Source organism: Thermobia domestica, chromosome 15 (assembly GCF_964235325.1).
Source record: "Thermobia domestica chromosome 15, izTheDome1.hap1.1, whole genome shotgun sequence".
In the NCBI taxonomy this organism is placed as follows: domain Eukaryota; kingdom Metazoa; phylum Arthropoda; class Insecta; order Zygentoma; family Lepismatidae; genus Thermobia; species Thermobia domestica.
Window position 1 is genome coordinate 8,352,618 of NC_137468.1, and position 20,709 is coordinate 8,373,326.

General features: G+C 36.3%; 1 protein-coding gene across 1 annotated transcript in view; it reads left to right on the plus strand.

Annotated features, from left to right (window-relative positions):
* w (eye pigment precursor family transporter white) overlaps positions 1–20,709 on the plus strand; it is a 214,673-nt gene that overhangs the window by 146,865 nt on the left and 47,099 nt on the right. The window contains exons 7-9 of the mRNA XM_081741292.1: positions 3,367–3,688; positions 7,326–7,457; positions 13,057–13,285. Coding sequence (XP_081597418.1) covers positions 3,367–3,688; positions 7,326–7,457; positions 13,057–13,285 — 683 coding nt within the window. The remainder of the gene's footprint in view (positions 1–3,366; positions 3,689–7,325; positions 7,458–13,056; positions 13,286–20,709) is intronic.

Sequence of the window (20,709 nt, forward strand, 5' to 3'; positions counted from 1 at the left end):
GTAAAAATTATCTAAGTAACAAAGTTTATTGCGTTCCGGGGTGACCGCAGCGAAGCGGGGTGAACGCTGCTATCACTCGGCGGGTTAACATAAATGACAGGCGCTATAATGTTAACATTTAATGCAATTTGAAAGCGAAAAAGTAAAAATTATCTAAGTAACAAAGTTTATTGCGTTCCGGGGTGACCGCAGCGAAGCGGGGTGAACGCTGCTAGTGCTGAATAGATTCCATAAAATCACTTTTCGTTTCTATTAAAATTTTTGCTTTACAGCGGAAAACGTCACAACTGGAAATGGCTAATTTTAATCACCTTTGGTTTGAATAATAAGTTAACGGAGGAGATGGGAATCTATTCTTCGGACGTTGAATTGATTAAAAAATAAAAACGCTTCTTGGTATCTCTTAGTGTCTTTGGTCTGATTTTGAAAGACAGACAGACGGACGGATGAATATATGCCTTATATAAGACTTTAGACACTTTTGGATACCATAGTTTGGAAGTCTTAAAAAAGTAGTAAAATTTCAACAATAAACCCAACAATAACGAGAATGGAGCTTGCGATGTGCTGACCACACATCCATCGAGTTAAGATCGCCGACTACTTAGCTTAACTCTTTCCGAGCTTCTTTCCCTTTTAGAATTAACAAAATTACGTTAATAATCTTTGTTTCAAAAGACTATATTAATTGTACACTGTTTGACATTAAAAATGGAACAAGTATTGAGAAGACTTTTCATCTGTAAATGTGCTAGATATGCATCTTAAGGCAAGGGCGCCCATGTTGTGGTTTCCAGGGAGGGGCAAGAATGTGCGACATTTCAAATGTAGTCTCAAATTTTGTGGTAACTATTCTAAAAAATCTATTGGATTTTCGATCCTTCGAAGTACAACTCCCTCTAGAGGGGGCGAACGCCCCACCTTGCCCCCCTTGATGGGCGCCCTTGTCTTAAGGTAGAAGCGTTTAGTAACTAACCGCTGTGTGTAATGTGTGTGAGCGCTGCGAAGGCATATTAGAATATTCAGAGGTTAGTAGTAGTGCGTGAGTCTGGAGATCCAGGACGGCTGCAGCATGACAAAGCATGCACACGGATATAGCAAGCCATGCGTTTGCGACACGTTACTGAAGCTCATGCACTATATTTGGAGACATCTCTGATCTGCGAGAAGTTCTACGAGTAAACGCAATTACCGTCGAGGTTCTTTAGCCGGAGACAGCTCAGATGAAACACTGGAACATCATGTGTCCACCAAAGAAATGTATGACGTCTTCAACATGTAATCGTGCTTAATCGGGTTGTTTAAGCATATCCATCATGTCATCAGTGTACCGTTGGCTAAGTCAAAGACATATCATGCATATTAGATGCTAGCGGATACGGAATTCAGTACCCTCCCATACCGTAAGTTCCGATGCCAGATTGATGTGGTGATGCAGAACATAGGTGTTTGTTGAGCCCGCTAGTTCCCAACCAGTGTGCCGCGAAATTTTAGAATTTGGAAATGAAGAAGCCAAAATCAATTTTGAGACAGATTGTACAGCGGTGGACACTTCTAAATGGTACACCTTAGCCGTAAATCTCCATATGGCTGTACCATTTAAAAGTGTCCACCGCTGTACCAGTCAACAACTTCAGCACCACCAACAACGCCCAGTATTAAATAGAACCACTACTTTATACACATTATAGTCCTACACTATTAGAATTTATATTATTATTAATAAAAAACAAACTAGTGTGTTGCAGTGTCGTCGGCATTCAGTAAAGTGGGTTGACATGCAAAGAAAGTTGGAAAGCCCTGGTTTAGCCTGTCACCACGGCGCCGCCAAACACGCTTGCGGCCATCATGATGCTGTGGATAGAGGCGAAATTCAACCGAGAAGAGGATGCTGTGTCATTGAATTTTACATTGACGACGTGTACGCAGCATTGCAGTCACACACACTTATGGTTCAATGGTAGAGTGCTCACTTCTGTGCGAACCAGGCCATGTAAGTCTGTGGTGATCAACATCGCTGCCATAGATTTACTCGGGATTCTGTTATTTTCTCCCACATTTTCATTCGAAAAATTTCGTTCATTATCATTCACTTTCATTAATCATCTGCTCCTTTATCCTACAGGGCAGAAATTGAAGATTTTATTTAGTTCTTTTAATTTTCTCCTTTTTAGAAAATCATATTGATTTGAAGTTCAAAGTTTTCTGTCTTTTCAAATATTACATTGATTTTTAATTTCACTCTTTTAAAAGTAAATTTCAATAAAATTAATTTGTCTCAAAAGAAGAAAGAAACCAGTTGAGAATGCCCCAAGAACATTGCCAGAACGAACTTAATAAGAATGGAGACATGGAGCGGGAAGGATAACTGTCATTGTTCCTAGATGTAAATCCTTTTATCCGCACCTTCTTCTCTTTCTCGCAAAAATTAGCAAAAATATCATCTCTCTATGACTTACAGTTCTCGAGATATGGCTGCTTAAATATCTAGAAATTCAAACTTTTTGGCCAATATCTTTGGAACGGTGGCCAATTGGTCAGTAGACAGTTAATCAGTGGCCACTGGTTACTATTTGGTACCAAAATATTTACCATCCTCTTAGGTATTGATCAACATCAATATCGTCTCTCTACAACTTATAGTTTCCGAGCTATGGCTCCTTAAATATCTAGAAATTGGCCATTGTTTGGCCAATATCACGGGAACGGTAAGTCATAGAGAGATGATATTGGTGTTAATGAATACCGTAGAGGATGGTAAACATTTTCGTACCGATATTAATTGATGGCCACTGGCCAACTGACCATTGGCCAAACCAGTGGCCATTGGACAGTGGCCACCGGTTACTATTTAGTATCAAAATATTTACCATTCTCTTAGATATTGATTAACACCAATATTATATCTCTATGACTCACGGTTACCGAAATATGGCACCTTAAATATTTGGAAGTCGGTCATTTTTGGCCAATATCTCGGGAACGGTAAGTATGACGCGAAAAATGTAATCACTTTCTCTGATAGTTTTTGATGCTCTATCGAATGCAGGGTTTAAAATTGAAAAAATCGCAAATAACAGAAAGACAGACACACAGACATAGAGAATAACGAACTTTTTAAGTTCGTTGAAAAGAAAAGAAATGAAATGAGAAAGAAAAAAAGACATTATGCATTTTCATATTTGAAGCAATTTGATTCAAATCAGTGAACTTATCTTTTTCCATGAGAAATCTCATACTAGTTGGATTTACTTTAAAATTTTAGACTATTTGAAGTGGAAAGCAACGCTGGGCAGATTTCCAAGAAGGACTACAAATGAATATATTTTTTAATTCATATTAAATGGATTTCTCTATGTTTTCCAGAATGGAAGCTGCGTGTCCAAGTAACTACAATCCTGCAGACTTCTTCATCCAACTATTGGCAGTGGTGCCAGGCCGTGAGGAATCTTGTCGTCAAACCATTGAATTCATCTGCGACAAATACGCCACTTCCGAGGAAGGAAAGAGATTACAGGACCAATCCCAGCCGTCAGACACAAAAGTTACATCTCTAGGTGTTTCATCCATTGAGTCATCACCGTACAAATGTTCTTGGTGGTCGCAGTTTCGGGCTGTTCTCTGGAGGTCATGGATCAGTGTTCTTAAAGAGCCCATCCTAATGAGAGTTCGAATCATACAAACGCTGGTAAGTAGGGAATTTAACTATTTTTATTTCATTATCGTAAGTATTCTGCCGGCAAACAGACTTGATCTTTTTTACCCTGTCTTAGCATCGCTCCAACGTTCACAACTGAGTTTTGCCGTTTCTTGGCATGTCTCTAATTCACAACAAACTTGAGCTCTTTTAGCTTGTCTTGGTATGTCTTCAACGCTCATAACAGACTTGATGTATTTTACCCTGCCTTGATATGTATACAACGTTCACAACAAACTTCAGCTCTTTTACCTTGTCTAGGCATATCTCCGATGTTCACAAAAGACTTGAGCTCTTTTACCGTGTCTTGGCATGTTTCCAATTCACAACAAACTTGAGCTCTTTTACCTTCTCTAGGCATATCTCCGATATTCACAATAGACTTGAGCTCTTTTACACTGACTTGGCATATCTGCTATGTTAACAACAGACTTGAGGCACAGTAACTTGCGGTGCCAGTCAACCACTCCTGCGCTGCAACAACTTACTAGCTATTTCAACGAGCTCTCCTTTGACCAGCACTCGTTTTTGTTGCTACCACAGTACCGTGCTGTTGATAATAGGACGTACCTCTCTCTACCGCTAACTCACGCACATACGGCTGTTCCTTCTGAACTAAAAATCTCTCTTTCTGTACGAAATATCTCGACTATTAATTTTCTCACGGTTTGCATAATGTTAACTATGAAGATGGAATCTTCAATTACTTCCACGGTTATGTTCTAAACAAGTTTGATGTTCAACTGAAGGGGGAGGAATAATTGGTGAAATCTAAAAGTGTGAGAAAAAAATCCGTGAAGATATACCGGATAATGCTGTTTGGCGTAAGTTTACATAGCTTGGTGCAGATGGGAGGATAATATTAAGATGGATCTCGCAGAAATAGAAATACAAATAGAAACTGGATGCAGTTGGCTAAGAACAGAAGTCAATGGAGAGCTTTTTGTGAACGCGGCATTGAATCTACGGGTTCCATAGGAGATACAGTTAGTTAGTTAGTTAGCTTGGGATTAACGGAACTTATATTTTTAAAATGTTCAAACGCGATAGTTTAACAATGAGAAAGTGCAATATTATACATTACCCTACTCTGTAAAATACGACAGTTAATGTGAAAAATGAGTTGATTTTGAGTTTAACGTCCCTTTCAGCAGCGAGCCTATATGAGACAGGATCTACTGATTAACGTGGAATCCGAACCACATGAGCTCCCGCCGGGAATCTTAACGTGAAAAAAGTGACAGGTATACAATATGTATATTACGTTTCTGTGCACAGGCGTCTTACACTCTGGAAATGTGAGTTTTGATTCCTTGCATGCTTATAAACGCATTCTTCTAGAAAATTTTGTCTCGACGGAGCAAAATCAAAATGTGAGGGTGCTGTACTGGAACATTAGTTGCTAAAGAACGTGCTTTTTGGCATGTAATAGCAAAGCTCCTGAGTGAGTTCTCCCGGAAGCATGCTTGGAAGAAACATTACGTACGTTACTTTCATGTTCTCTCCATATTCCTTAGCAGCTCAAGCTACAGGAAGGTCAGATTTCTCAAGAGCTGGTGGTGACATCTCGTGACCAAGCCCCCCATTTTTTTGAAGTAACTCATTAATGTATTGTTCATTTGGAAATGTAAAGTTTTCGTATGTATTACTAGTTCATAGAAAAAGGGTGCCATATAATATTTACCATGTCTGTGGAGTTAAGAAAGGTACAGGAATTGCGTTTTAATTGCCACGGAAAATAACCTAAAAATTAATCTATTGGAGCACAACAATTCCAGCATATTTTCACTTCTCCTTACAAGGGCTTGATATATTAGTCAGCCGCTTTGAAACTAATTGAGAGAACATTTCGTACAAAAAAAAAAAAAAAAAAAAAAATGTCTTTATCCTTTAATTGCACAAAAATAGGCAGTTCCTAAAATGTCTTTTCTTCTTTCTAATAGTAAAAAAAATATTGATTAAAAAGAGAGTAACAAGAAACAACTTCTACTTTTTCCATTGTTTTGCAGTCTAATATACTAGTGAAGTGGTGTGTTTAGGGGTGTACGAGTGTATATACAATGAAATTTAGTAAATTCAACATAATTCTAGGTTTTAGGATTATTTTGTATAACTGGAGTATGGAGTGATTCTAAGTATTGTATTTTGATGTCTTCCAAGAAAGTGAAATTGCACGTAATGACAACAAACATGTTTCGGGACGGCGCAAAAGCAAATATTTCTTTAAATGTCGTAGCATATGCTTGTAGCATTTACTGTCTTTCATTTTCTAAGAGTAATAACATAAATTTAATAACACGTGTGGAATTAATAATTAAGTTGTTCATTAATCCCCAGTTTCAATATAACTTTCGCAAAACAAACCTCATTATTCATTACTACGATTAATATTATCCTTTCTATTAATTTGTTTGCAAATTTGTTATTAAATGATCTGATTACACAATTTTTCAGACAGAATTTTAAGATGTTCATGTGCAAGGAAACAAATATCTTCTTACACCTTCGGTGTTTAAAAGTACAAAGGACTAGTACCTACTTGCGTTGTTATTGTCAATTTACTTAATAAAATATGAAATACAATATACAGTATTTTAACCGAAGAAGATAATATCCTATTAGTTATACAACCAGAGAAACTACGATTGATATACAAATATTCAGATCATGTCTTGCCCCCCCCCCCCGTTACTTTTAACGTCCAATCTCTGCTACTGGTGACATGATTTTATTTTTAATTGTGATATAGCATAAGGAGTCATTTTACAAGAGTAAAATAAAATCCAATAACATTCATTGCCTGGGAAAAGTTCACAAAGAACGTGGACTGCTGGAAACATACCAACTGACCTTCCACTCTTTCTTCTACAAGCCATTTCTCCATTTGTCGATACAACTCCCCTAGTACTATAAAACTCTTTTCTTCCTTGCTGGAATGGAAAAAGGTGATGTAATTGCTACTTTAGAAGAATATAAACCAAAAACGTCAGTAGAAAACACGTTGTAAAATTTACTTTTTGGGGCACATTTTGGCGCCCCCTGACTGTCGCGCTCCGGGAAGTTGTCCGGGTTGCCCGGCCCTTGGTCCGCCCTTGAGAATAAGTCTGTCTATTTCAATCTACGTGCGTTCAATCTGCTACCAATTATTGATATATGTAGAGAAGTACTTAATTATAGAACATTCTGCAAAATTAATTAGAAAGTTTCTTATTTTTTTCGTAAAGAAATCATCACAGCCTAAGATCGAATCAGCTGCCCTTCGCACCGAAGTGAATGCTCCGCCACTGAGCTTCGTATCCTCCTAACTTCCAAATGGGTTGCAATATCCTAACGTAACTTTTGACAAATAAAAACACATATCATCTTTAAATAACTTTGTAAACACTTTTATTCTTACTACTGCCCCCAAGAAGACATGCTATGAAACCACTAAATTGATCAAGTGATCATGCTATTTACGTCAAAACTATTCTGCGGCTATCAAAAACATTTTTATTAATGAAGAAGTTAGTAAATGTATAACAGTGAATTTGTAAATTGGGTAAAATCTATTCTTGACATTTATCTGTAACAATACAACTTCTGAACGTAGGCTAATCTTTTTCCTTTGTTTTCTTCTTATTTCCAGTTAGTGGGATTATTAATTGGAGTCATTTACTTCGGTCAAGAACTGAATCAAGATGGCGTCATGAATATTAATGGTGCCTTGTTCCTCTTCCTAACGAACATGACTTTCCAGAATGTTTTTGCAGTTATCGAAGTAAGTGCTAGTGCGTCAAAACTCTCCTACGTAATTTGTAGACCCAATATTTGCACATGTAATGACTCTATCATAATTATCCTTAGAAAGTTAGTTTTCTGTAAGACACAAAAATCATTTTGAGAAATACATACTTATATATATATATATTACGTTTTAGAAGTGTATTTCATTATTAGGCAAGTTTCTTGTACGTGACTCAAATAACAACTCTAAGAAAGACATCAAAAATACTGGTTCTTTTTAATCAACAGCATGCATTATAATTACATTCTGGTAATTGAACAAGAATTATCTGACATCTCAATGTGAAACATCATCAAATAATTCAGAAACATAAGAATTTCATTTAACTACACAATATTATGGACGAATTGATTTAACATAAGGTTAGACTTGATTTAATTTGATATTAAACATAATATACCGTATTTATCCAGTAAGTACGCCAGAAATTTTTACTTAGGGGGTTGTTCAAAATAAATGGAGGGGTGCTCTCGGAATAGTGATATAATTTTTAAACAAACTCAAACAAGAAAACAGTATATTTTGTTACGTAACTATTGCAATACTATTATTATTATTATTATTATTATTATTATTACTACTACTACTACTACTAATAATAATAATAATAATATCAACTCTGCAGTGGTAGGTTCAATAAAGTAAGTTCACACATTTGAGCATTTATTATTATTATTAAACTAAGTGATACAGTGAAACCTCTCAAAACGGAGATCGGTGGAACCGATTATTTGTCCGTAAATGAGAGGTGTCCCTAAAAGGAAGGGTTCTTTCCCATAACACCACATCACACATATTTATGGCATGGAAAAATAAGAAAGTTTGTCCTCTTACGAAGATGTCCACTATTGAGAGATGCCCGTTAAGAGGGGTTTCACTGTATTAGGAATTAACCTCCACTATTTTACCTAGTAATTGCATGTGACTTGATTATATAAGAATTATTGCTGACTAATTATTTCGCAAAATTCTGCTATTATTTCAATTTATTCACCCCAGCAAGTTTTAGTGGGTGATTTTTTTTTAAAGTATTAATTGGGAAAAATTCCCTCTTTCCATGCTGAAATCACATTCGTTTAGTAATTAATACTGAACATAGTTCCAATTTCATTTCATTTAATATTCTAATCCTGCTGTTAACGTTAATTGTTGTAATATTATTTGATATCTTAATCTCCGTTCCTGCCCCTTCCTGGCTACGTTATTGGCTTTGAATATCTTTCATAAGAAAATTATTCATTGATTTAGTTGTTTTCCAGAAATCCAGTTTTTCAATTTACAAATACAGGATTTCGTATCTTTCTGTTTTGTCTTTATTAATATGCCCTAATTTTAATAATCCCAGGGCTCATAGTGTTCTGATTTCTTGTAAATAGTAGAAAAGTGACCAAAAATGGCCAAAAGCGCACAAAAAGTGGCCAAAATCTCATCATGCCCCTTTTTCCTTCGTCAATTTCTCCATCATCTCTCTCTTTGTTTGTTCTTTTGTTTCTTTACTTCTTTATGAGCTTCCTCCTTTCTTAGGTTTTCGAAGTATGTTTTGTAGTTACGTTAAGCAGACTTAGCAGATGTAAACAGCTTCTGAGTAAGTGGAACCAGTTCTGGCCTATTTCCGAATTTCTTCATCCCAGACATTATATTTAACTTCGCATTAAGAGTACTCAAAAACGTGAAATATTCAAATTCATCACCTACTCTTAAGAAGAACATACAAAAAGCATAACACAAGACGAACATGATGAACAACACAAACAACTCACACAACGTTGAACGGAGCGTTAACTATTACGAGAGAAAGCTAAAATATTATTATGATAGAAGAAAGAATAGACACAGAAGGGTTTTCAACCCCACCTTGAGAGCTTAAGCATCCACCAACCATCCACTCTGCTTTAAAAAGAATAAAAGCTGAAGTGAGAATAAAGCTGACTGTTTCACATGTAGGAGCAGGTTCTGAAGCTTTCAGAGAGTAATGGGTAACAAATTTCTGCCTTTTTCCATTTGTTTTTATATTTTTCTTATAAAACTGCCAATGCAAAACATAAATCACACGAAAAAGTCACTTTACCTCTCAAAAAAATAACTTTTAGTGACAAATTTGAAAAAAAAAAAGTAACGTTTAGTAACCAACTTGAAAAAAAAAAGTAAATTTTAGTTGAAAAAGTGACTCGCTATGAGCCCTGTTCTGCTCAATGAATTTACGTGAATAAAAATATACTTTACAAAAATTGAGCTAGCGCCAAATGCGTTCCTGCATAACACTAGACTTAGTCTTAAAATATATATATATATTTCTTACTTCGAGCGATCTCTTCGTTTCTAAAAACGTTTTGACTACACCCTTGTAACGTCCGTCCGTTGATACAACGCTTGCAGAGCAGGCTCGAAACCAGCCACAGAGCTTTGGGGTCCATGAATATGTTAGGAGCGGTCAAGTCATTAAAAATTCTCTTATAAATATCTAACTTGTGCATTTTGTATTGAGCTCTGGACTGGACATGAAAAATTTAGGGAGGGCCAGGCCCTCCTTTTCTCCCTTCTTGTTACGAGCCTGTTCCAGAGTAGCACTTACGAACTGAATCTGGTGTGGGCTTATTACTTTATTGTCACATTTTTCCTTATTGAGGAGGAGGTAGGTGAATGACCGCTCAAGACGTTGCCAATTTCAGTAATCTGCATCTGTCCATCAATCTCTTTTCTCGTAAACGACCGCGGAGCCCAGGAGGGTAGGTATCAGCGGTCTGTTCTGTCAATTGTTTCGATCGAAAAACAGCCCGAAACAATGAGGTCATGTGATTCTCGAAGCCGTACATGAGAACGAGGTCGCTTCGTATTTTGAAATGAAATAAATAAATAAGAATATTTCCTTCTTTCCTAATGGCTAAACCTTTTTTTAACTTGATGTAATAAATAACCTACATGATACTGATTGATACAATTGGATTTGGGGGGAGTATTCCTTTTCCATCCAGGGGTGTGAGTAAAGAAATTTGGAGGGGTGTTAGGGGGGGTGTTGGGGGGGTGTAGATTACTCCCTGGTATTTATCTATACTAGTAGCAACTACTAAGTGACTGTAATAATTGCCCCGCAGAGCTCGCAGTATGAAAGATTGATAAACAGACTTTTTAAGGTCTCATGAAGGCGTAGAGTTCGTTTCGTATATGGCTTGGTTTTTAGTTCTGCGGGTGGAACCCAAAAGCCAGTTTCGCCACCACTGGCGGTAATTACCATCTTAGTATTTACAACTACACAGTTTTCTTTTAAATTACGCAGAGGGCACGGTAGCTCAGTGGTCCAACGATTACCTCTGGTGCGTGGGGCCCTTGGTGCAATTCCCGGCCAAGTAAATATGTGGTGCACAACATTGTGTCCGTGGGTGTTCTCGGAGTAACAACGTTTCCTCCCACACATCATTTCACCACTTTTTCCATCATTATTCACTTGCCTTAATCATTGTCTCCCTTACGCTAACGGGCATAATCGTGGGACGTTAAACTGAAAGATTTGTTTTAAATTACATAATTCTGGGAGAATCAGGTAGAATTCACCCCAACACAGTCAGAAAATACTGTAGATGTACCTATGTAAACATTTGAATTACATAATCTACTCTTCCTTTTTCTTATTTGCTTTCATATTTTTTCAATGTTATTCTTATTACATTCTATATTAGTATTATTAGTAATTATACAGTGCGTCCCACTAGCTTTCGAACCTGAAAAAAACGTTATAATTTCCGAACAAATATACATAGGAAAATGAAATTCACCATACACGAATCTTGTTTCATGCTGAATACATGACCATCACAGCAGGTGCTGAAAGTATCCTCCCTGGACGTCAAGACATATCTGTACACGGCGTTCCATATTGTGAAAAGTCCGATGTAGAGTCTCCGGTGTGATCTCATGAATCGCATTCTCAATGTTGTTTCGCAACTCTTGCAGTGATCGTGGGTTGTTTCTGTAGACATAACCTTTAAGAAAAAAACATAAGAAGAAATCATGTGGTGTCAAATCCGGGGATCTTGGCGGCCACAATCCTTTGGAGATTGTCACACTAACGCACGCGCACCACGCCAAGCAGCACTTCCCCTGGCGCCACCTATCGTCTTTGTTTTGACGTGTGCGCTTCTGTTCAACCCTTTCTCGTGTTTAGCATGAAACAAGGTACGTGTATTGTGAATTTCATTTTCTTATGTACATTTGTTCGGAAATTATAACGTTTTTTTCGGGTTCGAAAGCTACTGGGACGCACTGTATAAAGTGTGAACGTGAATAAGCAAGGATAGGAATGGCGAAAGAAGCCTTTAGGAGGAAGAAAAGACTATTTTGTGGGACCTTGAATAAAGAGTTGAAAAAAAGACTCATAAAATGCTTCGTGTGGAGTAGTGTACTGCATGAGTCAGAAACATGGACATTACGCAAAAATGACAAGAAACGACTGGAAGCTTTCGAAATGTGGGTGTGGAGAAAAACGGAGAGAATTAATTGAGTCCAACGGAAAAAGAATGAGAGGGTGTTAGAAACGGTGAAGAGAAAAAATAACAATTTTAGATATTATTAAGAAGAGGAAGAGAAACTGATTCGGACATTGGCTAAGAAGGAACTGTATCATGAGGGAAGTGTTAGAGAGTATAGTGGCAGGAAAGAGAGAAAGAAGGCGAAGGAGACTACAATTAATGGACGATATCAAACCAGAAAGATCGTACGTGAAGACAAAGAGATCAGCTGAAGACCGTGGAGCATAGACTTCTAAGTTGTAGCAAGTGACCTGCCAATAATGGCACAATATCTATGATAATTACTAATTCTTCAGATTCTATGATAATCTTACAACTTACAATCATGCTGAAAATAGAATTATAATCTCAATAATATTGGATTTAACATCACATTTTGTTCATTCCTACAATTATTATTATTATTATTATTATTATTATTATTATTATTATTATTATTATTATTATTATTATTATTATTATTTTCAAATCTTTTGCTTCTCGAAAAACATGTCGGTACTTTGATGTCCATTAACTCTACTTCTATGGACTCCGTTCCTCATTATGGACAATCGTACATCACGGACAATCTGAAGTTTTTAATTCAGAATGTCATTACGTTAATTTTATTCAAACCAGGTTCTTCAAGGATTCAGTTTGAGGATAGAAACTGAAGTTCAAGTTGTTTTCGTAAGCCAGGAAGGGTGTCCATGACTCCGTGTTCGATTTCCGGCGGGAGCTCATGTGGTTCGGATTCTACGTTAATCAGTAGGTCCACGTCTGATATAGCCTCGCTGCTGAACGGGACGTTAAACTCAAAATCAACTCAACTCAACTCACATTAATTACAATTATTCTTTGGGTATTTGAATATATCTAATTTTGTTTGTGCAGCTATAGGTCTTGTTGTGTGTTGTTTCACAATTATTATCTTTATACATGCTAGTATTTGTAAAATTTCTCTAGAGCATGGTTGAGTGGGAGATAAGGCATAGTTAGCTACTTTTCCGGCAACATCAATCCCTATATTATTTCTACATAGTGTAACACGCTTAATTTTCGTTTTGCAGGTATTTTGTTCGGAGCTTCCTGTGTTTCTGAGGGAACATTTCAACGGAATGTACCGTACTGATGTGTACTTCCTGTGTAAGACAATAGCCGAAATCCCTATTTTCATCGTGGTACCAATCCTTTTCTGTTCTGTCTGCTATTACATGATTGGACTGAACCCACAAGCTGTCAGGTTTCTCACAGCTCTTGGTATTGTCACACTGGTGGCCAACGTGGCGACATCTTGTGGTAAGTTTTCTTCTTCTTCTATTTTTTTGAAATACATGGTATTATGTTTCTTAATATGTGACCAATACGTCAAAAGTGATCAGGTGAAAAGGAAAAGTTTGCTATGTCAAGTTTGTGGTTTCGTATTTGTGAAGATTAGATTACTTGTTATGTTTTTTTTTTTTTCTACACACTGCTTTCCACAGTAGAAATTGAAATGTGAATGCTGGTAAGCTCAAAGTAATTTTTGTGGACCTAGGGCAGTGATGTAGCTGGAAATTCAATTTTGGCGGAGCTTAAATTTTAAAAATTTGTGAACCATCGAGGTTAAACTCTTATACTGATAACATGTGGTTTATATTATTACTATTACTGTTATATTTATATTATTACTTGGAGTTGTACTTTTATTAGTACACAATACACAACTTGGAATTCTGTTCTTGACGTCAATATATTACAATCGATTGAATTTATGGTATGATGAATGAGACGGCGTTGAAAGAAGGGGGCTAAATTGTTTTTTTTTTTTTTAAAAAATATTCTTATACGTAAGGTGAAGACGCCTGTTAGATAGAAGATAAGAACGCAAGCTGTAGCATTTTCTTTCTGAATACTAACAAGGTATGATACATGGTGGAAAGATTACAAGGTGGTTGCATGCGCATGTTGCCTGGAGCGCTGTCGTGGCTGTGACGTCATCTGGTTTGCAAGGGACACCGGGAAAAGGCGCGGCTTTCAGTGACAAGTGGAAATTCTTTGTTACTTTGTTCTGTTAAATGATATCAAGAATGCCTAACTGTGCAGTGTACGGCTGTAGTAATTATTACAGAAAAACTAAGGGAACTAATATAAAATACTTTAGATTTCCTCAAAAAGAGGGGGAATGTCTCCAGAAATGGATTTTAGCTTGCAGGCGACAAGACAAAATAAACCTAAAATATGGTTAAGATTTACATAAAAATAATAAATAAATGCAATATTAAATGAAATTCTATAAACACGATTCCATTATGTAGTTCCTTTTTAGTATTAATAGTATGTAATAATAGTATATAGGGCTACAGTAGCTTGTGTTGATTCTGCATACAAAAATCCAATAGTACGATTTTAAAAGACGAACTTTGAGGCAAGACTCGGATTCGAAATCACGAGGGAGGGGGAGCGACAGAGGTGATCATTTCTATAATCGTTTCCTTCTACATAAAATATTGAGACAAAATTTTCCCCACAGAGGCAGGCATGTAACTCGAGAAGGGAGGCACGATGATCTAGGAGGCTTACCTCTCTCGAGTTACGCATATGGAGAGCATTGAACACGTTAAAGTAGTTCAGATCCCATATCATTCTGCAGGTCTGCATTCCCTGTAGCCTCGGTGCTGAAACGGGACGTTGCACTTCAAATTAACTAACGAATTGAAAGTTCGTAATAACGATTAACGGTTACAGAGATATATAACAATGTATTAGATCCACCTATACCATGTCAGGGTGACATTGTCGGGACATTTTTACACTCAGATTTTGAAATTTTTGTTCATTTTAATCATAACTTTGGATAATTATACTAAATATATACATATTCAGGGGGCCCCTCCAGAATTACAAAATTTAGAATGACTGCAGTAAATTTTAAAATATGGTAGATTCTCGAACAATCAAGGAAGCCCTGTGGCTCAGTGGCAGAACGCTCACCACTGGTGCAAGGGGTATGGTTCGCTTCTCGGTCAAATGAGTTTGTGGTGGACAACATCATGTCATCGCTTCTCGGGGCACTCCCGCATTCTCATTCCACCAACTTCCACATAATCATTCATTTGCATTTATCTTTTGTCTCCTTTAGTCCACATACAGAAAAGAGAAAACTTATCAAGAAAATTAAAAAAAAATTATATATTTTTATGGTTTATGTGTTTTCTAGTCTAACTGTAGCACCCCTACATCGTCTTCACCTACGCCTAGTACTTTGTTTCTTGCTTGAAATAGCCATGTTGTTGCAATTTGTTTGTTTGAGGTGCTTTGTATATACATATTTATTTCTATATATTTTTAGAACACGATAGTATATGTAACATTCTATTTCGTACAAACGTTTAATAATACCGTTTGTTATGGTGTAAATGTTGACACTAATATTCAGAGAACTGTCAATTTCACCCAACCTTTTGTTCAAATACAAATTCTATAAATAAACGATCAGCGATTTCAATTAAAATGATTTTTTTATAAATCAAAAATAAAAATGTTTAAAATATTAAATACGTGCGTCCCTGCTCAATAAAGTTTAAGATTCTGATGAAACTTACGTGGAGCAACCTCTTTAAAAAAAAAAAAAAAAAAAAAAAAAGCTGTCCAAGCATTACGAAAATATACGTACGTGCATCTCTGTTTATAAAAACCATGAATTCGCCCCTGAGATATTCTCAAAATTTATATGGGGTCATCAGTAAAGAATTCTCTTTCAAGCAAAATAATAATAATAGTAAATCGAAACCGATCAATGTGTTACGAAAATATACTTAAGCATACATAAATATATAATAATGAAATGCATTAACGACACACTGTGTTATAGACTATTCAGGCCTATACATACTCGAGTGTATTACTTCATATGTTAAAAAGAAAGAAAGAAAGAAGCAGCAAATGTAGTAAGCAATATTGGCTTGTTCAAGCTTCAAAGTTGTTTAATATGAACTGATATTGCTGTTCCTTTTGCTATTGTAAATATCTTCCTTTGAATTCACTTAGCTTAAGCATTGATTACATTACGTTTATATAATTACTGTTCATACTAAAATTCGCACTTCGTTGAAGATCACTACAAATAGAAGAAAAGTTTGCTTGTGAGATACCAGCGAGCAAGCGCTTGTTAAAAGTTCAGCTGCCTCTCGTTGGCCACGTCTGCGATCAAGATGACGTCATGCGCCAGAGCGACAAGAAGTAGTAGCACTGCATTGCATCCACCTTGTAGTCTTTCCACCATGGTATGATACATTCGCAAAGTGACCCCTCGGGATTCATGTAAAAAATTTTTCAAATGCGAAGATTTCCGTACCCCAATGTGTATTGCACTAATTATAGCGGCCCATACGCGTAATTTGCATATTTATGGGCCTTCATATATCCGGAATTCCATACACTACTGTAACGATCGGACACAAAATTGCTTTTAGTTTCTCTAGATGTAACTGAACATGAACGTAGGCACATGCAAAACAAATTTGATCAAGTACTGCTTCTCTGACACGTTATCCATCCCGGCCGCCATCTTGGATCCGCCATATTAGATTCAACTTTCGTTTTTTCAAATGGGAGTGGGTGTAAGTGATACATCAAATTCATGTACAATTTCCTCGGAAATTCACTGGTGTAGAGAGTTTTACCGTAGATTGTACTCAGTGGTGTATTTAAGGGGGGTTTCCTTGCTTAAGCTCCCCCCGAAATTTTATTTACTATTTTAAAGTAAATGAAATATCTTGCAGAATTTTCACATTTCCAGGAACAAACTTAGCAAATCCCCCGAAACCAAATCGTAAATATGTCACTGCTTGTACCGTGTATTGCGTATTAAATGTCAGGCACTTCACCAATATTGAAGCGAATAGAAAGTTGTGCAGGGCCCCGTGTGTATATGTAATCTTTTACGTAATTTTTCGCTGACAAAATATTCTCTGGACTTACATACATACAGACACACAGACATCAATACGAAAATGATACGTCTTCATAACATGGAAGTAACAACAATCACTCACAGAAATGTAATAATATTATGACACCAATATTGTAAAGTGTTTGTTTTTGATTTTTGATTTTTGAGTAAATTGATTTGATTTTTCAACATCAAAAACGTAAGCGTAACTGATATTACTCTGCAATTTATAAAATTAAATGACACAAAAGAGAACTAAAAAGCATGCTCTCAATAACCAGCAGGTCCACTACTCAAGTTGACATTAGGGTTGCCAACTCTGAAAAAAAAAAGACAGCACCCCCTCAAAATTCCGTATGATATAGGTCTAAGTGTGAAGTATCTCTGTTCGGATCCATCCATGGGAAAGAAATGTACTATCGTGAACAAAATTGCATTCACCTGTATTCTGCATATCCTAAGTACATTCACTAATAAGCTTAATAGATATATTGTGCGATAAATGAGAAACTGAAATCGGCGTTGATCATTTTATTGCATTTACCAGTAACTGCCACTTCTTTAAAATTTTCGAAACAGATGAACAAAAGTATACTAATCTTTACGTGACAATTATTTTGAATTTGGAAAATGAAATTTATTCTTTAAACATATACTTCAACTACAGGAAATTGCTTTTGGAAGTCATTTTTCACTCTCAATAAAATTCCTTGGAAGTAAATTTCAAATTTTCCATGATACAGTCCCTATCATCTCTAAAATTATTTAAAGAGATGGGCAAAATATATTAATCGTTGATAGATGGTGAAAGGTGAGAGTTTTGGATTTTCACAATGAAAGTTACTTTTGAAATCTATAATTCGAACTAGATGAAATTGCTTGGAACTTGATACAAATTTGAAAGAAGAAAAAGGTCATACAGGGGCTGGTAAGAAGTTTGAACCGGTTACCGGCTTTAATCAAAATATCAGTTTTCCGGCCAGGCTGGTGAAAAACCAGTCAGCTGGCAACCATAGTTGACATTTGGCTAAAACAATGTGCACTTGCCTATGTTCAAATTGGCAACGTGTGGAAAGGATGGAATGTTTAGTATTGCAGAGCGAGAGAAATGCGCCACTATAATTGGCTGAACGTGAAGTTGCCATAGAAACAGTTCTTCTTGCCTCATTGTTATGAGAACGTGCAGGAAGGAAAAAAAACAAACAAAAAAAAAACAAACAAAAAAAAAAAACAGGAAAGCAACTGTCAGAAAGGACGAGTTGTATCAAATAATTCGCATTAACTTATTATAAACATTTCAAAAGTGTCGAGGATTATAATTTCTTCGATTTATTTAAAACTAGCTAAAGTACCTGTTTTTCGAATATTTGTAGGTAAAGAAATGATTAAGTTAAAGAAGGAAGACCAACTCCTTCAGTGTAAATTTAATATATAAACAGCGGACACGTTGCCCATGCCAATATGAGCGTAATAAATCAATAAATAGCGTATTGCAGGGTTTCTCAACTTGGAGATCGCGACCCCTTACGGAAATCGCGAGAGGGTTTCGTGCGGGTCGCGAAGATAAGCGGAAGAGATAAATATAGTTATAATCTAATATCGGAAAATATTTTTAAATATTATTTTAAATTTTGTTCTGATAAGCATATTTTTATTTTTATAGATACCGTTAAGAACAACAACAAAATGTGTCTACTTAAACATTTTCAACAGGTGAAGACTTGTTTAAAAATCAATTTAAATGAAAGAGGTATGATATGAAACTAATGAGAACTGCATATTGAAATACCAGAAAAATACAAATGCAACAAAATCTGCATATTGAAATACAATTAAAATTGAAAGCTAATGAGATACCTGAGCATGGTGTGATTTCACTAGCGCGTCAATGTCCGGTTATATTGAAAACCCCACATAATTTTATTACAAACTAGAAATTATAAGAGGGTCGCTGGCAAGAGGATGTGAAAATGGTGGTTGTGATAGGATTTAGATCGGCAACCACTGGCGTCTTCGGTGTTGCATCCGTCAGTTCAAGGACAGGCTGCCATGTCATTTCTTGCCTAAATTTGGGCTCAAATGTTAATGGGACTGTTACCAACCAGCGTAGCGATCCCAAAAAACTATAGATTCGACTTGTAATATCTGTCATTTTCGACATTATTTTTCAAGCCATCCCCAACTTACCATGACGATGGAGCTAAAGTTGGACTTAGATAGTGATGGGTGTTAACATGTTGAAAATTTCATGGGTAACTGTTCCTTCTAAATATTACTTAGACCCTATGCAGTTTCATCTACTTATATCAGTAGCTTATTTTATAAGCCTAACGACATCTAAACTTTATCATATGTAAACAATTTATACTAAACAAATCAATACCAATTAGCTAACACCAGACGTGCACTTTAATATCATTTTGTATTCCCACAACATATGTATAAAATTTAGATATAAGAGGCAATACATTTTATAACTGTAAAAGCTTCAAAAACTACAATATAAACAAGCACAATACGTACCCTTCTTTTTCTTCTTTTAATAACAATTTTACATTGCAATGATCTGATAAGTATTATTTCAATTAACACGTCTTTCCAATCTCCCAACAATGGGTATGTTATTATTCATCTCAGCGAGTGGATCCGCGGTGGCACAGTGGTAGAGCGTTCACCTCCGCTGCTTAGGGTCCCTGGTTCGATCCCAGCTCGCGCCGTGTAAACTTTGTGATGGACAAACAACGTGCTCGTGGGTTTTCTCGGGATTCTCCCACTTTCTTCATTTCATTCATTTCTCATTATCACCGTCTCCTTTAGCCTAACCGGCATAATCGTGGGACGTAAAATTTAAAGCCTTCATTTCATCTCGGTGACCCGAAAGCTCTGAATTTGATATTAATGTGGTGATTCTGGACATGTTATTTTTAACGTCTCCCGACCCCCATGAACATGGGACCTAAAGTTGGACTCGAACGGTGGCGGGAGTGTTACTATTCATCTTAGCAACTCCGAAACTATGAATCTGACACTAATATCGATCATTTTGGACATCTTACTTTTCAATCTTTCCCAATCCTTCCCATGACAAGGGGGCAAAAGTTTCACTTGAACGGCATCGAGAATTTTACTATTCATCTCAGCGACCCCGAAGACTATAAATTTAACATTAATACCGGTCGTCTCAGATATTTGTAATCTTCTTTTATGCATACATTTCGACTATCTGTAATTTCCTCCCACCGTGCCGAAATTTAAGAAAAGATTTTCATAGGCGATCAAATCTGTTATGATAGACAGAAAGATACACACATTATTATAAAAGCAGAATAAATCCTTTTACAAGAATGTAAAACGTGTTAGTAAAACGTAAGATCTAGCAACCTTAATTAGGACTGAGGGATCTGAACTACATTTGCTTCTACCGGCATGCGAACCCAGAATCACCCACAAAAAATGTTTGACTCTATATTATTCAAGGAATGAGAGAGATGGTGCTAAGGTGTCCCATCTTGGTCTTCTAGCCACGATCGCCTCTAGGCCTGTTTAGCAAAAGACAAAATGCATCGAAGAAGTGGGGTAAAGCTTTTATGTAGATTAACCTTGTGGACACTACACGTGTATGCAAGAATATCCTCGTATGAAACTCATTGTTGCATCGTGAAGGTACTAGGAAAAAATATTAATTGCCAAATAACCAATCACTTACGTAGTCATCAGAACGCAAAACTTTTGTCCTCTGAAAGACCTCAAGGCCATCAATATACTTTTTATTTATTTAGAAAAACAACAC